At 45.6% G+C, this 19,036-nt stretch overlaps 1 protein-coding gene across 1 annotated transcript in view; it reads left to right on the forward strand.

Annotated features, from left to right (window-relative positions):
• LOC8037553 (spatacsin) overlaps positions 1–19,036 on the forward strand; it is a 74,969-nt gene that overhangs the window by 54,241 nt on the left and 1,692 nt on the right. The window contains exons 28-38 of the mRNA XM_029973179.4: positions 3,130–3,246; positions 4,915–5,035; positions 5,503–5,645; positions 8,666–8,918; positions 9,984–10,115; positions 11,171–11,421; positions 12,864–13,026; positions 13,444–13,529; positions 13,788–13,937; positions 15,503–15,654; positions 16,471–16,669. Of these exons, the coding sequence (XP_029829039.3) occupies positions 3,130–3,246; positions 4,915–5,035; positions 5,503–5,645; positions 8,666–8,918; positions 9,984–10,115; positions 11,171–11,421; positions 12,864–13,026; positions 13,444–13,529; positions 13,788–13,937; positions 15,503–15,654; positions 16,471–16,651 (1,749 nt within the window). The 3' untranslated portion in view covers positions 16,652–16,669. The remainder of the gene's footprint in view (positions 1–3,129; positions 3,247–4,914; positions 5,036–5,502; positions 5,646–8,665; positions 8,919–9,983; positions 10,116–11,170; positions 11,422–12,863; positions 13,027–13,443; positions 13,530–13,787; positions 13,938–15,502; positions 15,655–16,470; positions 16,670–19,036) is intronic.

Consider the following 19,036-nt stretch of genomic DNA (forward strand, 5'->3'; position numbering starts at 1 on the left):
CCAGCCTTATTTGCAAAGTTCAAGATCTTGTGGCGGATTACGGAGCGCTATCCGGGTGCTTAGCGCGCAGCGGAAACGGTCTACTTGCAGACAGAGCGGGGAGAGGGAGCACGGAGCACCCTCCCTCCGCTCTTTTTGCAAAAGATATATGCAGTGTCTAGCGTTACGTCTGACGGAACCCGAAATTAATATTAAAGTTACGTCATGGTTTTCAGTTACGTCTGACGTAACCCAATACAGTATAGACCACTTACAACGTAACCGCTTATAGTGCAGGACCGGGTATAACGCGGTTTTTTTAAACCACCGGTTCACCTCCCATAGAACTCCATGTAATTACATACCGCTTAAAATGCAGGCGCGCGAAGGGAAATACCGGTTACAGTGCGGTTTCTGGAACAGCCCGCCGACCGCGCCGACGACCGGAGCAGCGAGCTCGCTTCCCTGTGCGACACTAGATAACGGCGCTGACAGCGCGAGCGTTGGCGCGAGCCGCAAGCTGCACTCGCGGGGCAAGGAGGTTTCTCGAAAACACGGGGAGAAGCGAAGAGAGAGGCTTCAGTTGCCATAGCGACGGAGGGACGCACGCACGAGTCGTTCACGTGCGTGCGTCCCTCCGCTGCGTTGGAAACAAAGAAACAAACAACCGCAACGACAGACCAATCGCAGGTTGAGGAGAAGTGTTCGCGCGCGTCTCCTCTCCTCCAGTCGCGGGCCGGCCGGCCGGCTGCTTCTATTCCGCAAACATGGCGTCGGTTGTGATCGTCGTCGTAGACGGCGTGCATCTCATCGTTCCGCGTAAAAGCGCTATCCTTGACTCTGAATTTTCGTTGTGTGTCGCTATGATAACCCAGCACGTACTAGAAGGAAAGATCCACCTACTCGTGCGGCGATGTCGTGGCGGCGCTCTCAAGACGGCAGAAACGCCCGTGTCGTCGTGTTTGTTTACTTCGACTACAGTGGTGATTTCTAAGCATTTGTGTCCTCGAACATCGCCCGGATTTCTTATTTGGCGCATTTCATGCGTGTGCTCAAGTTCGAGGTATTACTGGCGCGTACGTATGAAGGATGCGAATTTTCACGCGTTTTTATCTTGGAGAAGAGTGATTAGGGTTAGCAATCCTGAACGCTCGCAACGTCCGTCCGCAACCCGCGACGCCGTTAAAAGGCTGCGCCAGGCAAAAGCCGCTAATTTCTTTTAAAATGTGTGACACACTTGAGACATAACTGTGCTAGTCTATTGAAATAAAGACTTTCCTCAAACTAAGCTTATTTTTTCATCTAACATAAAATAAATTCTTTTACAAAGGTAAGTTGTCTCATGGCATGTATTTTGGCCTGAAAAATTGATGTTTTGGTTATAGTGCGGTACCGCTTATAGTGCGGATTTTCGCGACTCCCGAGACATACGTTATATGCGGTCTACACTGTATGAAGATTAAAGTTACATCCGACAGAACTCCAAATAAAAATTAAGGTTACGTTTGACGTAATTTACCCTAAGGTTTCGAATTACATCCGACGGAAATAAGTTACGGCCCGTGTAACCTACGGAACCTTATTGCATATTACGTTTTGTGGCCGAAACACGATGTAAACATAAAAATAAATATAAATACTTCTGCATGATGTCCGATGCAGCGTTGATAAATTGGTCAAAATCGCGGCTGTATTTGTACTTCCAGGTTTGTTGAGGGGGTTGGAGTGTGTTCCTCGTATGTAGAGGCTGCGTAGGCCCGGTGGGTTCAATGGACGTTACATATGCTTTTTTTTCTCGTTTTTTCATCTCCTTTTTCATCTCGTTCGATTTGTTTTTAGATATGAAACCACTTCCTAGACGCGACGCACAAAAGAAGAGAAAAACATTAAAAATGGAAACCACAGCACGTGTGCTGCGAGCCTGAAGGCCGGTTCAGACACTTGCGTTTGAGTGCGTTTGATCTGCGTTGCGTCGAGAACCGAAAGCGGGTCGCCGGCACATCTGTGCTTCGTATGAAGCGTGGAATCCAATTCAAGGAATCATCTTGGCACGCGATATAAGCAGCAGAGATGTCCCGGTGTCTAACAGCCGCAACGCAGTCAAACGGAACTGTCTAAACCAGGCTTTAGAAGCATTAGATGAGAAAGTTAGCCAGTGCAGTACAACCGCTAACCAGTGGTAATTACACGAACGCGTGCCGGTACCACGACCTACGCCAGTACGAAACTCATCCAGGTCGAAACGGGCAGAGGGTGGGGGTAACTTTATTTTTTATTTCGAGTACCATCGGACATAACTTTAATTTTCACATTGGGTTCCGTCGGACGTAACTCGAAACCCTGGGGCAAATTTACGTCGGACGTAACTTTAATATTTATTTGGAGTTCCGTCGGACGTAACTTTAATTTATATATTGGGTTATGTCGGACGTAACTCGAATCCTTACGTAAAGTTACGTCGGACGTAACTTTAATTTTTATTTCGGGTTCCGTCGGACGTAACCCTAGACACTGCGAAAGATATACTTTCTTTTCTTCTAAACAATCAACGCAACCGCCCGAAAAAAAAAAAAAAAAAAGCCAGCGTGTTTTGCAAGCTGGCTTTCCCCCAACGCGGCCGCCCGCATTGGGGGAAAGCCTGCTTGCAGAGAAAAACGGCACTCTTGGCAGTTCGATATATCGGTAGCGGCTGCTATTTTTGTTCAATGCAACCATAGTTTTTGCTATATATTATCACTGTAACATTACTGTGCACAAAACTTGTTCGATATAAGGAATAACTCAATGTAAATGGGTTTTCGATATAGTTGGGTTTGACTGTATTTAGAAAGGTCGAATAATTCTATATTGTCAAATAATTTGATATTGTTGAATACTTAAATTCAATTCGAAGCGAATGCCAAATAGAACAGAATTCGATTGGCTATTCGTAATAACTGAATATTCGCCCATCCCTAGTTAAAACTGCTATGAGAGACTGGGGTACTTTCCGCTGCCTCACCTTCACTTTTTCTGTCTCTTTGGAAAACAATGTTAATTTGTAGGTGCATATGTGGTACAGTTGCTGAAGTATATAATGCATGTGACATTACACGCCTCTTTTGCCCCAAACACAAGAATGGTGTAGAAAGGTGCCCTGTATGTTTGCAGCAAGTGGCGGCGACGGAAAAGTTAATTGACGAGCTGCTGTCTCGGGGCCACTTCTGCAAGGCTTGCCAGCTGGCTTTCCTGTTCGGCTGCTCCACAAGCGACCTGGAACTCTTGCTGGTGCAGTTCCAAAACTTTTCCCTTTTGTTTCTTGCGTTCAGTCTGCCACGTGACTATGTTTTTGTGCATCCACCCATGAGCAGGTGCCTTGCACCATGCCAACATTTGCAATTGGTTTCTCTTATAGCTGTAGGGCTGAAGAAATTAGCAAAGAACATGGGTTTCTTGTTGTTTCTTTTTGGCTACAAGGGAGATTTTGTTGCCTTGCACGAAGCTAGCAGTCGTGTAACATTACAGTGATGTGATGCGTTTGTTTTTAGTACAACACTTAATCCATCCGAATGTCCTGGATGAGACATCATACAATTTGTTAGGCCATAGGTTGAGACAAAGGAAAGTAAATCAGTTTGAGAGTTGGCAGGTTTTTAAAGCGAACCTCGGGGTCTGCGTAAGCACAAAAGGCATAGGTTGGTTAGTCTGGGACCGCTAAACGATATTGAAAAAATGAAGAATGTTTACAATCTCTGTAATGCGAAACTAGAGCGCAGCTCTTGCGGAGGAGAAGGGGAGGGTATGGAGGGGAGGATACGTCCTTCCTCCTCCTCCGTACCCTCCTCTCCTCTGCCTCCTCCTCTCCTTCTTTCCTCCTCCTCTCCTCCATCCGCTGAATTTGTTCATGGGTGACCTGACACAAAGTCGTGGCGTCATTTTCCCCGCTAAATTTAGCGGGGAAACTGAATTGGTGTTGAGGTCACGTGACATCAGTTTCCCCGCTAAATTTAGCGGGAAAACTTAACCCGCTAAAGTTAGCGAGGAAATTTAGGAGGAAAATTTCTGCGCTAAATTTAGTGGGAAAATTTCCCTGTTAATTTTAGTGGTAAAATTTACCGCTAAATTTAGCGGAAAAATTTGCCTGCTAATTTTCCCGCTAAATTTAGTGGGAAAATTTTCCCTCTAGCTTTAGTGGGGAAACGTCCCATATTGCAACGCACGCAGTCACGTTGATGCCGATGGCAACGCCGATGCCACTCACCCTGGAAACAAGCACCTAAGAGCTGCGTTTTAAAAAGAAATAGAAACCGGTGTTAGGGATCGAATCCCGGTCATCAGCATGAAAGCTGAGTATGCGGCTGACAGCTACGGAGGGGGGTGGAAAAGACAAGAAAGAGAGGAGCAGAAACAGGTGGTGTAGAAAGAGCACGTGGAACGAGGAGGAGTGAAAAGGGCAGGAAAGTGCACTTCCCCTCTCTTGGTAATCCAGAAAATACAGCGCAAAGGCTTTGTATCTGGGCAGTGCTGAAGGGAAGCACGTGCTGCTTCACAAAGAGGCAATGGTGTGGCATTATCTCTTTCCATGCAAAACCCTGCCCTAGGCACCACCCGAACTAAGAGCACAACCCACCCTATAAAGCTACCGCATTTAAACATGTTTGGCAGAACGACCGAACATGCAGCCTATGTTTTTACAACTGTGCACAAGGAGCGACTTAGCAAAGCAAGACAGTTTGTGGACAGTGAAGAGCTTCCTAGCGATTGACTTTTTTTTCTCTTTGTAAGCTTTGTCAGACGTCCGTAGATTATTTTGTTTCATTATCGCAGATTTGCAATTTATTAAACATGAATTGTGGATGCAACAATCTTCCTATTTATGAGTACTCTCTTGCTCATTAACTCTCCTGTGTGATGGCCTTTTCATGCAAATAACATGTAACTTAATTTTTTGTCCAGACATGCATCCGTCTAGCACAAGGAACGCAGTCGTTCGACAACCTTGATCCACGAATCCAACTTCGGATCAGCGAACCAGCACCAGTTCTGGCCCACAGGCTTTCAGTGGTTGCATCTATGTGTGAGCAATCCTCCCCGCCTATTTTTTTTTTACGAATTACCGCAAAAGACCTAAATTTTCCGAATTTTGCGGCTTAAAAAATATGGCTGCAAATTGGTCTCATGAATGTATCGCCTCCATGTTAACACTGCAAAACACAAAATGTTTGTGTCCATGAAATGTTCACGAAACCCACATTTTCTGAAATTCCCATAATATTAAGCTTGCGAAAATAAATTTGTTTGCAATATAATTATTTATTAGTTTACCCTCAGATCTAGCCAGTGGCTTTAATAGAGAGATGGAATGATTAGTAATATACACTAAATATCTCACAAATATTTACCAGAGAGTCTAAATATAAAATTGCTATTGTTTGTCTGGAAGTACAGAGTGCTGCAACAAGCACAGTCTCGCAAAGAATTTGTAGTTGATTTATAATACCTTCGAACAGCAAACATAGCTGCAGGTCTGTTTTTCGACTTCAGCTGCTGTGGACTTGAAGTCCTTGGAAGGTGGCGAGGACTCACCGGAGAGAAAGACACTCCAACTCCTGGAGCGCATCACCAGAGCAGCGAAGAAGAGCCAGCAGCTGTGTCAGCGTGTGCTGCTCACCTTCACCCTTTCACTGGTGAGAGATGCTCACCACTGTTTTCGGGGCGAAACTCCTTAGGGTCTAGCCTTGTCCGTCCGGCGTCCGCGCTCACATCGAGTGCCATCCCATCTGTCTTCTTAAAAAAAGAAAAAATGTTTACGCAGTCAACAGGATTCGAACCTGTGTGGGGAAACCCCAATGGATTTCTAGTCCATCGCCTTAACCGCTCGGCCACGACTGCAGGACGAGTAGGGGGCTCTGAGATGTGATAGTAACTCAAGAGCTGGGGTTTCTGTATTGGATGAAATGTTGCATGTAGCTGCTCAACGTCTATACAGGAGAGGGCGCTGCGGTCAAATGCGTATATAATCGCGTTAAACTTTGCATGCATTGGCTCAGCGTTTATAGACGAGAGGGCGCTGCGGTCAAATGCTCAGCTGCGTATATAACCACGATCCATACCACACATTCTCTTTCCGACATGGACCGTTTACTTAAGCGGTGGAGATGCGTTCCCACGGCTTCTAGCGGATCCAAGCTGATCCGCTAGAAAAACCACTGGCTCTGCATTTCACCGACCATAAAGCTGTAATAATGAAGTCGAAACGCAACCCGGAACTCAGCACTACCTATGAGCAATAAAAAAAAATATCAGCACCATCAGCACTGCGTATGAACAATAAAATCAGTATCATCAGCACCACCAAAGCTTCGCCCCAATCAACATCATTCACCACGTGGAGATGCAGTAATTTTTTCCTTGCTTGGGTTGCGACTGAGGCGGCAGCAGGGTGTCTAGCGACCGAAAAAACCGGGAATTGTCAGGGAACTTCTAATTACCAGAAAAAATGAGGGATATTGTCAAAAAGCGAGCGCAGTAAGGGCAGATGAGCTGGAAACGCCATCGAGTGCCCTGAGCAAAGACTTGAGGACTTGGGGGCAGAAATATAGGCAATAAATTCTGCTTAGAGTGGAGTGTAGGCTCTGCTCACCCGATGTAGGGTGTGCTACCCTATGCAAAGGGAACAGCCGACAAATCTAGTCCAAGCCTTGGATTGGATTGGATTGAGGGCGCAACACTAGGCTAGATCCAGTTTGAGCTACTAGATTTAGTAACAGATAGGAAAGCCGCAGACCCCAATCCAATCCAAGCCTTAAGCCAAAAGTCTCCGAAAGTGTGCATCTGGCGGCCACGCTGCCATTCGGTTATGAACGTGTGGTTGAGCATTATGTTTTCACTGTGTTTCCGGAAGTGGCCTGTTCACTGACAATGTCGGCGGCAAGAAAGTGCTCATTTAATTTGGACTGGACGAACCCAAATATTTTGGAAGATGCAAGTTTGACTAAACCCGTGCAAAATGATCCTTACAGTGCTTAATGCTCAATGCCTTGTGTTGTATTAGTCTTTTATATTTAACTGTCTCTACAGTGATCAGGGATTTCTACCTGAAATTGTCAGGGAAAACCTGAAAAAGTCGGGGAATTTCAAAATAATAATTTGCTAGACATCCTGCGGCAGTGATATCAGAGTTTTCTTGAAGTACAGTTGTGTGTAAATGAATCTGGATAGTGTTGCCAAAGTCGCATTTGATTAGTCTTTTCGTTTCCGGTGGAACCCTAGGAACCCTGATCTATATGTATGCGAAGCGCAAGTTCGTCTGCTTCTTGCGCAGGAGTTGCACTGATGCCAGAGCGCTGAGCTCCAATTGCCTCTGATAGAGGGATAGTGGGTAGACCTCAATGCTAGCTGCCTCGAGGTCTACCCACTGTCCTTCCAATCAGAACCAATCGGAGCTCGGCGTTCTGACGTGACCACAACTGCTGCTCAAGAAGCAGACGAATTAGCGCTCCACATGGGGTGTTTTCAGTCTCTGCACTCCCTCTAAACTCGGCTAGAAAAATGGGCGCCTAGACACAGCAATCAAAACTTTTGATTGCAGATGTATTTTAGTGACAGATTTTACCTTGTGAAATTCAATTTTCGAGGCATAACTTTTTTCCTGCAAAAAACAAGACCATCACACTTGCTATGGTCATTGGCAAATGACAACACAAAAACCGAGTTAACAACGGTTGCGCCTGTGGTGGCATCTCCCAACGGACACGTTGAACAGATGACATACTCAGTTTCGAGCAGATGACGCCGTCGTCTGCTTGGTGCACACATTGGGAGATGCTGCGCCGCCAGCATAGTCCTCGCCAACTCGGTCGTCTTCGTTGTTGTGCACCATTGACTGTCCATGGCGAGGGCGTTACCGTAAAATGCCGGGCAAGTGACCCCCACGGATACAGGAAAAATTCTGCCCGACTAGGGAGGGAGGGTGCCCTTCCTCCTCGGATTGGAACCAAAAATCAAGATGGCGGTCAGGCACAGGAAGGGAGCTAAGCCTCTAAATTTCGCGAGTTAAAACCTACCCTAAAATACACCTTCGACAAAAGTTTCACATCGCTGCATGCAGGTGCCAATTTTTCCAGACGATTTCAGATCTAGTTGTGGGGTTAGAGATATTATAGAGATTTTTCGTTTCCCTTCGTTCTGAGTCACGTGGGTTCCGTATTGCGCTCTTGTGAAAAAGGTGAATAGGCGCTTTACAAATACGCCAGATTAGGGCCGCCATCGCTTACCTTCTTGTGTCTCGCCGAGATATACAGCCACCGAAGCGAGCGTGGACGAGCATACACGGAAGCCTGCGTTCGAGGTAAGGATACGGTAGTGCCTAAAAGGCCAATGCCCTGTCGTGTTACCATAGTGCTGAAGCAGAGGGACGGGAATGAGAAGAAACGGAAAGTGAAAACTGGTTACTGCTGCACCCATGCGTAGCTGCTGCAAAGCGTCTATAGTTTGTCCGACTTCCCTCGCGCGAATTCACACTGGCTGTGTTCCAAATCTCACTCGAATGGATCCGAGTTCCTCCGGCGAATCGTGTCACATGACGAGACAGATAGAGCAACACTAGACGCTAGTAGGTTTTCAAACACTACGGTGCAAAACCTTTACCCTAGAGGGAGAGCGAGTAAATTTTGGAACATGGCAACTTTGTGTCATCCCTTGGCAGAACCTGGGGTGCAGCTACTCGGTCCTGGCCCTGGAGTCGGACCCCGTGGCCCTTTTGGGCAACCTGGTGGGCCATAGCCTGGCCAAGATGGAGGCCCAGAAGCGGGCGTCTGGCCAGAGGGACGGCGCCCGCCAGTGCTGCTCTGCGGACTTTGCCCTGGCCAAGAAACTGGTGGCCGTCTTCGGGATCCCGGACGACCGGGTGGCAAACTTTCTCTTCCACATGGCCATGGACGCTATCCGAGGAAACGCAGGTCGGCTCTGCCACCAACATTTGTTTTACTCGCGGGGTGCGGGTTGTTATTTTTGTGTTTTTTGCCTCGGGATTTGTTCTCTGATGTTCTTGGCAGCAAATTAGGTATACAGAGGGAGTAATGTGACCAATGAATGTGATCTGACACGTTAGATTCTGAACAACAAATCTAGTTAGCGAGGGTTTTAGTATTAATTATATCCATATTATGATTATATAGTAAGAGAGAAAAGTTTGGATCGCAGTAATGCTCTATCAAAATTCATTGGCTGGTCACGGGAGGCCCGTTTGCAGGAAGTGGAAGGGTGTTGGAAGACTTCGTGCATGTCGACGAAAAATATTCCTAAGCAGTTAAATGAAGAAATGTTTACATGGTACTAGTCGGTGCAAAATGCTATCGCATGTTAACGACAGTCTGCATAGCGATTTCGACTACAGTGTTTCATCGTTTTCATATACCCTCGGGACCAAAGGGTGTTGCTAAATTGCCACATGACTGTCAAACACTTGCAGAGTAGTGAGAGTTAAATTGACCAATTTATCATTTTTGGGTCTCCAGTCCTTAGGTGAATTATTAATCAAATAGCCATATCAAAAGTGAAGAACTGAATGTGTTGAGTCAAATCATTTTCATAACATGTGAAATTTGTGCTAGAAAGGTTTAACAACACTTGATTATCTTCAGTGGTATTCTATAAACCTATAGCTATGTTGCAACACCGAATTAGCAATTCGTTTCGAGTATCCTAGAGGTATGTACAAGAGTTCCATTTTTACAAAAATAGGTGGCATCCAATTATATATCAATTCCACACATCAGTTTTTAAAAAAAAATATACTACCTCTATTTCATATATCTAACTTCACTAAGAGGAAACGTGGATTTGTGTTCGCGGCACATGAGGTCGAGGGAGGCTTTGGCACACTGTCCGAGTAGTGCGACGCAGATTACACTTTCTAAAGTAATTGCATTGATCGCACAAATAAATAAATTTGAGATAAAAAAAAAAACAAAAAAGAACCGCTACTTCCTTGCAGTTTTTGACTCATTTTCTTTTTCCCCCAGTTGCAAGTAAAGCGGGCATCTTGGAGGTGTGGGACTTGGCCTTGGAGCTCTGCCCCGACCCTTCGCTACTGGGGAACCTTTTGCTCAGGGCTAGGGTTCACGACCTGCGCGCTCTGAGCAGCAACCCCAAAGGTACGACGCACGACACTTCGAAGCTAGTCGCTCGGTAACTGGCTTCTATTCCGCACCTACCATTGAAAGTGGTGAAATATGGTCTCCCACAACGTCTCTTTGTTGTTAGCACATGCAACGACACTGTTATCAGGTCAGCATAATTGCGGAGTGTGCTTCCTAACCTGTTGCCTGCAGGAGGGCATATGCTTTACTTCATAAATACATTATCATCGTCATCAACTGGCTCTCCTTGCTGTTTTTAATAGGGGCAGACCGCTTTCACAATATTGTTGGTGCTTATTACTTGCAACCTTATATATTATATGTTTAGTCTTTTTATCACTCAAATGCTTCCTCTTGTTTCTATTAAAGCGCATTTCAAATGCTTGTCTGCAAAAGTTACAGGAAGAATTGTACAGGCAGGCGTAACAGATTTACTAGAGATTCTACGACCCCTCTCGAGTTTGTAGGATCTGCACATTTGATTGTCTTTTAAAGTTTAGGGGGAACGGTGGGTTTCGCATAACTGCGAAGCGCAAACGGCCTCAACCACCGTCCCACAGCTTGCTATGCAGAACTTAAGGATCCCGTGCCCAATATCCACCCCTGCCCTTTTCCATCTAGATGGGTGTCACACTGGTGTGCAGTCCTGTATCAGACTCCGGGCTAGCAGTTGTGCTGCACTGATAAAATTTCTCATCTACCACGGAGGGTATTGTAGAGAGGCCTCAAATACTAAAAAAAGACAGAGCCTACGAAGGCTTTCTAGTAATTAAAGAAGGCTGACGTTGTGTCACGCTTGAGACAAAGAAATGTTGGCGGCTTGGGATTGGGCGAGCCCACCTAGCAAACGACGAGACATACGCAAAGGTCAGAGGTTGAAACAAGACTGATATTTACAACACAGGGTGCGCATCGTCCGGGCTCGACAGTTGGGTCAGTGCGCGCAAACATTAAACTACCGTGCCATAAAAACACAGACGGAATGCTACAAGTACCAGACGCCCATTGGGGCATATTAGCTTCCTTCTGATACACACAGCACAATTGCTTGTGCGTTCTCCCGACCACAGCGCTGTCTGTGGAGGTGGAGCTGTGCGTGCGCGCCCACAGCTGCTTCCTGGAGGCGTGCAGCATGGAGGGCATCTCGCGGGTGCTCCACCGCTGCCACCGTCTCACGCCCTGCTTGGTTGCGGGGCGGCACTTCTCGCTGCTCGTGTCTTTGCTCACTGGCATGGCGCGCTACAGCGAGATGGCCTACGTCTTTGACCTGCTCCTGCAGAACCACCACTTTGAGCTGCTCTTCCAGCGGGGCATGGACAAGGTACGTCCCACTCGGCCAGGGAAGCCGAAAAGCGCGTGGGGTCTGGGATGCTCAAAGTGACGCTAGACTCCAAACAGACGGTTTTTTTAATGGAGGGAAGTACTCCAAAAGGCAGACGTTTTAGCCATTAGTCTTATTTGTACTGAAACTTACTTGGCACACTTGAGACAGTGAAAGAGGTAGCCATGTAGATTTTCAAATTTATACACAAATCTTTCGAAGATTTACATAAGAGTACATCAAATAAACACTGCGCCCCCCGAGGAAAAGTATAGTTTAAAAACAAAAAAAATAATAGCAGTTTTTTTTTTTTTTTGTGAAGCATATAGTACAACTTTTATGTCACAAAAATAATCCCTGGAGAAGGGTAACAAGAGGGACAAAGGTCTCTCACGCAGCTGTGAATAGAAATGACAAAAATGACACAATTTTTAATAAAAATAAAAAAAAGATTTTTGTTTTTTGTGTACATTGGGTAAAGATACCACAGTTTTTTTAAAAAAAGCATGAACAATGCAGAAATTAAGTTCACAGTTGTGTTCCTTACAAGATTTCAGTATAGTAGTAAAGTTTACACAGCCTCGGCTCACGTTATAATAGTAATAATGTTTTATTTTATTTTTGAAGTCATCAAAATCTGCCCTCCCGTTATATTCATGGTCACGTTATATTGGTGCAAATTAACTTTTTTTTGTGACATACATGTCCCACCCAGGCACTTTAAAAAAATGTTTGTTGGGAGTTTGACATTTTTTACAGCTTTAAATAGAGACCATAGGTTCAACTGATTACACAGTTCCATTTACAGGGTAGAAAATATTGCAAATGCCTTGTCAGTAGCTGCTAGAGATAATTCCTACCATGTGTGTACCTCGCTCTGCATTTTCAGCGCAAACATGACATCAGCACTTTCTAGCATTTTGCTCCGGCAAAGTACCGATGGGCACCAAACTTTACCGATTAAGTTAGTGCGTTAAATGAGTACTTTTTGACCCTCAAGTGGTTTTTATGCAAGCTATTCAATTCTAAGAAAAAAGCTAAAGAGCCGTCGATCGCTTGTATGTATTAACAGCGTTGTGCTTTGGACAAAGCATGTCATTGTTAACGTAAAGAAGCAATTGCCAGTTTTTTTAGTTTTTCTCTTCAAATTACATTGGTGTCTTCAAAGTTATCATTTAGGGCAGTATTCTAAGCGACAGAGCTTGATGCCCGTGAATACTCTGTTTGAGTAAAATGCAGAAAAGCGCCGATGTCGCGTTCAGAGTATGTCAGTGTTGCGCTGTGTGCATTTTTAGCCCTGAGCCTGACGGTCATGTCATAGTTTCATTGGTGCATATCCAGGTTGAAATTGAAACTGGCAACGACATGAGCATATTCTGTGTCGCTTTCTATTTATGGGGATGTAAATTTTCTCGTTTCCCTTTTGATTGTGTCAACAACAGGTGCCTTACCTGCGGGTGGCGCTTCTAGACTACCTGAAACACCGCGCCAGCACCGACCCAGATCTCTACTCGATGCTCACCCTCAACTTCAACATGCATCGCGAGATTGCCGAGAGCCTCGAACTGACCGCACTGACCAAGATGAAGAAGCTCGTCACGGACGGTTTGTTTGCACTTCTGCTTTGTTGCTCGACAATGTGGCCATAACTAGCTGCCCAACAAAAAAAAACCTAATTTGCATGACCAAACAATAATCTGGAAGGGAAATACCCGACGACGCCACACTATCTGTCTCGGAAAATAGATCACCTGTTCAAGCTTGAAACTATCACACTGCCGCCCATTACTTTTTATTCGTACCATAAGCGATTAGATTAGATTTCCTTTGTCATGTTCAGCATGCTCATTCTTCAACTCTTTCTGTACCCCTTTCCCTGCCATAATGCCCCAAATGGGGCCGCGGGATTGAGTGTGGATAAATTAGTAGAGAAATAAATATTAAATAACCAGCAATGTTTCTGATGATTGCTGACCTGATGGGCATGTTAATCGAGAAATTAATTAGCCGATTGAATCTCAGGACCAATGGCATGGAGTCCCCAAGAGCAGCGGGCACTGGAAACGGTGCTTCAAGACCTGGCAGACGCAGCAGAGAGCTACGTCAAGGTGCGTGATGCTGGTGGAGGTTCGTGAAATTCGAGTGGCTGATGTCCCCAAGCATATAAGGCTACAATTGAGGCCACACTTAAAAGCGAATGAGGTGGTCACTGTTCTCCCTGAAATCAAGCCTGAGACGTTTCCCACATATAGGTACCGCTCTAAGCGCACCCTTAAACCGCCGACAGGAAATGTGCTTTATAACCGTCGCTGCCCAAAAGGCACTGGCCGTGGCAAGAACTTTCTTTCTGCGACCCTCGGCCACAGGCGGAGTGCTTGCTGCGGGCGCAGTCGTGCGGCAGGAAGGCACAGCTGGTTGCCCTGCAGCTACGCTACTTCGCGTCACAGCTGGTGCTCATCAACCTGGAGCCGTCAGCCGCCATGACGCAGGTGGCACGTCACCCAAACTTCTTTGAGGTAAGGACGTCTGCTCTCTCTCTAGTTCGGGTTAGGATGTGGGGGGCGCCTTTGCAGGGACAAACGGGAAACTGCTCGTGTGGTTGCTGCAGCAGCGTTTACGAGCCTCCAGTGACAAGGCGTTGCCCACGAGCGTCCAAAATAAATTTTTCTCGGAGGCTTCCTCGTATGCCGTACACACCCACAAAGTACCGAGCATCGCCTTTGTCTCGATAAGGGCCCACCTCCTACGTCTGGAATTTAGGCAAATGCCATGTTAAGCACCCACCCCAGCAAACTTCCGAGCCCACTAAGCTAACCGAGGTGCTCATCTCGTTAGCTGCGTCTCCAAGAAGCTGGTGCAAAGCAGTGAAGCTTTACACGCATACTTTTGTGCAAAGCGGTAATGGTTGATGCAAGAGCGCCGGCGAAAAGCGGGCTGGACGGTGCGGCTGCTTTCAAATTTAAAGGTTCTGCCATGTACTGCTCCGTTCCGTCCGTCTCGCCTAATGAGATAACGTCGCGGGACGTCATCCAGTGGGACGATGACGGCTACCATGATGTCGCCACGATGTTACTCCCATAGCTAACATCATGGTCACGGGCTCGCATCACCTTGATCACGTCGCGTGACCACGTCACGCTGAAGACATGACCTTGCCACACGGAAGATGTGATCACTATCACCTGACGACTTCACGTGACAACCGCCCACTAAATGTGGTGCGGGATGTCTCGCCCGCCAAATTTAGTGTGCGACAGTTTTTCAATACGGTTCATTATGTCTAGTCTTGTGCGAATAGTGTATTTTAAGTTCGAAGCGAATTCAAAGCGAATAGTGGTTTTGGCCGAATATTTTCGATTCAAATATCGAATAGTTTTTCCACGCCTTTCACTACCATTGCACAATGCTTAAACGAAAACCTAGCTAAACCTGTGACGGTTATTTAACTTGTTCATTTATTAGCTAAGCTTAATCTATCTTATGAACTGTAACCTCAGAAGGTCTGGTATCTTGGGATGGCAAGTAAACGATGGATATGACATAAAATGAATCCTGTAGAGATGGCCAACTAAACCAATTGAGTGAATTTACAAATCTTGCTATATAAAATATTTTTTCTTTAATCTCAAGTTAAAACAATAAATCGCGCATGATGAGCACAGGTTGTAAAAATATCTCTGCCTCACATAGTATACACTCTTGCATAAAAGTTTAATTTTGAAACTTTTACTACAATGTAGATAAACACATTCACAAAGTTTTCAAATACAGTCGGTACGGGTTGACCATCACGCTTTGAATGTATGGTTTTCTTCCAAGCACGCAATTACGATATTATATATCGCGGCGGGTTACCCCGTTAAGTGCGCTTCTTACCTAATGGTTTTTCATGGTTTTTCTAATGGTTTTTCATGAATTTTTTGTGGCGTTTTTTTGCGACAGTTTATTGTAATGGTTTTTTGTGACAGTTTGTTGCAATGCTCTATCGTAATGTTGCGGCCATTTCGGGGAAGCCAGCCCCACAGCACATTCTGCATTAAAAGGACGAAAGCTGCTGCACGAGATGTGCGTGACATTGCAGGCACACATAGTGGCGGAGGCGTACGGCCTGCAGGGCTGGCACAGTGCGGCCCTCTTCAGCAGGGTGCTCCTGGACGGCGACTGGGGCTACCTGGCCGACTTCTGTTCCGTCTGCGAGCTCACCTCTCAGCACGCACACGAGCTTGCACTCAGGTGAGTTGCTCATCCGCTCCATATACTCCATTTACCGCCGAGCTGACAGTGCAGCAGAGGCTAGGACCTTGTCGGACAAGTCATACGTCTAGCTTTCTCCACATAAACACGCTGCTCGTTGCATGGCTGCCATGGAGTTGAAATGTCGGTAAGCTCCAACGCAGTGTAAATCGACCCTTTCCTTGCTTTTATGTTGGTCAAGAATGTAAACTCCTACCTCAAACTCAATTCTTTTCTTTTGCGCTAATCTGCCGTGAAAACATTAGGCGACTTTGTAGTGTGAAAACTGACGATATATACAATATTTTTATTCAGCTGCCAAACACCTGCGCTGCGAGGTCTGCCAGTTACGCAACTCGAGTGTGGAAGAAATAAAGAAAAGAAAAGAAAAGAAAGGCAGGATAGAGAACTCCGAGATTGCAAAAGCTTCGAGAACGACACGAAAAGAAAACAAGGAAGTGTGCTAAAGGGGGACGTGGCTATGCCAGACACAACATTGCGTGTGTAAAAGGCCGAAGCTGGAGTTAGTATCTGCCGCATTCTTCGTAAAATGCAATTCTTCATACGACAATTCTACCAATAAATTGAAATTCGACCGCAATTTCCTTTTATGTAGTTTGCTCCACTCGAGTAGAAAGGGCACACAAGCCAACCCATCGAACAGCACCAATGATCGGGAATGTGCTAGCCAACCTGAACAGAAAAGAAAAAAAAAGGTGGTAGTTTACTTCAGTAGGGGGTATACCCTCGCACATGGGCTTTGAAACCGGGCTCCTGGGAACCCAGGTGTCCCTCAGAGTACCCTCTGTCGTGCAGGTACCAGAACGAAGCGGCCGGAAACGCAAAATGTCGGGATGCGCTTGAGAAGCTCCTGGAACGTCTCCCGTGCGTGCTGTCTCGTCTGCAGCTGGCCCAGAAACTAGGCTTTGCACGCCTAGCGTCGCAGACTCTCGAGGCACACCCTTACCTGCGAGACTACCTCGACCAGCGGACGTGACGACCGGGCTTGTGAAAGGTATTCCAGAAGCATAGCTGGGGTAGCTAGCGTCGCCCGCGCCAAAACGCACCTATAAATGCCCGGCGACCGTTTCAGATTGCGGCTAGACAGTGTTGCTTGAAAGGTAGTCAAAGGCACGCTTAACTGGAGCAAATACTAGGATTACTCTTGGCATGTTTTTGTCTATTTCTATATGCTTTTTTGAATTATTCGTCTTATTACATGTTTGCTACATGCATCTTTCTTTCATACAAATACGACAGAGTGCTGTTATGCTTGTTTATTTTTTTTTTTGTGTGTGTGTGCATATAATGAAAGTTTATTTTTGTACTCCATTTGAGTGCAATTGTGACTTTACCTTCTGTTTACTCTAGCAATCCTTTTTCTTTCTAAAAAAAAAAGACAATTCAAGCAGATTTACAATAGTCTATAGTCGGCGTCAAGTAAAGAATGCAGAAAAAGTTCTGCCCGCAAGTGTCATTGAGCCGCTCCAAGTCCCTTTGCTCTTGAGAAAATAGTGTGTCGTCTATTTCATGGCATAGGTGTCATATGGGAGTGAAGGGAGCAAAAATCACAGCTCGTCAAGCGGGATGACATTGTTGTGCGGTAGCACAAAGGTACCCGCGTCATAATGGGATGAGGCTTTCGTTGCTCAGGGGGGACGTGGATCTTTGGGGCCAAAAAATTTTCTTACAACTTCATTCTTTTGAAGATGGTGATGTTGACCTCTACAGCTGTTTTTCCTCTGAATCTACCAGGTTTCTAATTTCGTGGATGAATATTTGAGCTGTAAATCAATTTATAATGCCTATGCAGGTGGAATGTGCGTTGAAGTTGACTCTGAAACATTGTTTTCACAAAACACAATTTTTGGACTTGTTGAAACTTTGTGGAGGGGATATCTCAACATCTAGGGCAAATAGAAATATAGCTTTTCCTTGAGACATGTAGCTAGATATGTGAAGCACACAATGGGGAGAGCAGATTTTTAAATATAGGTCTAGGAAATTGTTCAATTGATATTTTGTTCCATTACTTGTTAGCCACACATTGAGCACTGAACTTCAACGTCTGGTAAATTCACTATATGGATTAATCTTAAAAATACTTCCAACATTGTATTGTCTACACTTCATAGCATCTAGCCATATGTTAAAGATATTTTGTTGAGCAGTTTTTCCCCTATTGTTCCTCCAAACAAAGGCAGGCGAGTTTTAATTACCTTGAGGACAATTGTACTGAGAAAATGGCAGATAGTATTTGAAATCGGCACAAAAAGATGAATAAGCTTGTGCAGTTTCATTGAGCTTGATCACGAAATAAGAAGAAAAGCTCCAAGACCAGTGTCCCCTTCAAGGGGGCCGTGCAATGATATTGAGTAGGAATGTTTATCACTTTACACAAGTTTGCTGGCATCTGTGGGACCCAAGTATACTGGCACGCAATGCCACCGACCAAGAAGCTTCTTTACCGCCGCGTAATCCCAAGGATAAAAGCGGACGTTTTTCTTTGGTCTCTCCTTTGCAAAGTTTGATGATGAAGTTTTGGGGATCGATTTGTTGGCATTGTCGACAATGAGGTCTCTTGGATTTCGTCATCAAGCTTTGTGATCCCCGCGGCGACAATATTTAAATACCACTCATGCAGCGGACACAAGCACTGCGCAAGCTCTCCATTTGAGTTTGTGACAATCTATGCCTGATCGAAGCCTCGCCATGCATTTGGGTAGCGACTCGTGCACAATCGCTGCAGTGACGGGAATAGCCAAACTTCATCAACCCGTGGAACTCGGCGCGTGCCCTATGCTTTGCCAACCCCAGTGCGCGGCTACAATAAACTTTGGTGGCATATAATCGGCTCCAGATCACGTGGCCACTTGTTCTGGCTACGAGTTTAGGGTGTGAACCAACACCTCCCAGATAACAAAGCTGTAGTGCCGACAGAGATGTCGTCATCAGCGACGGCTAACGCTGGCCACAGATTGGACACGACTGCATCAACGTTCGGCTCAAACTTGACCCAAACACTTGTTTCCAATCTGTGTCCAGCATTGGCCTTCACTGGTGATGCAAAAATGTCAGAACTACGGCCTTATCTTCTAGGCGGTGTTGTTAAAGCGCTACTTGTTTTTCTCACTTTTCCTGCAACTAACATTGCATAAAAAAAAAAAAAAAAAACATGTTTTATAGTTTGTGAACACCGAAGAATAATTCTAAGCAGTATTTACTCGAAGTACAAAATTGTTGCATTGCTCCTCCACCGTAAAATCCCGAGCAAGCGCCCCCCTAAAATTTGGAGCTAGTCATATAAAAATGGGGGATGGGTGCTCCTTAGGTCAACAATATATGTAAAGACATGTCCTTTGTATATTTTCCGAATGTCACA

Source organism: Ixodes scapularis, unplaced genomic scaffold (genome assembly GCF_016920785.2).
Source record: "Ixodes scapularis isolate PalLabHiFi unplaced genomic scaffold, ASM1692078v2 PGA_scaffold11__112_contigs__length_91849675, whole genome shotgun sequence".
Classification (NCBI taxonomy): domain Eukaryota; kingdom Metazoa; phylum Arthropoda; class Arachnida; order Ixodida; family Ixodidae; genus Ixodes; species Ixodes scapularis.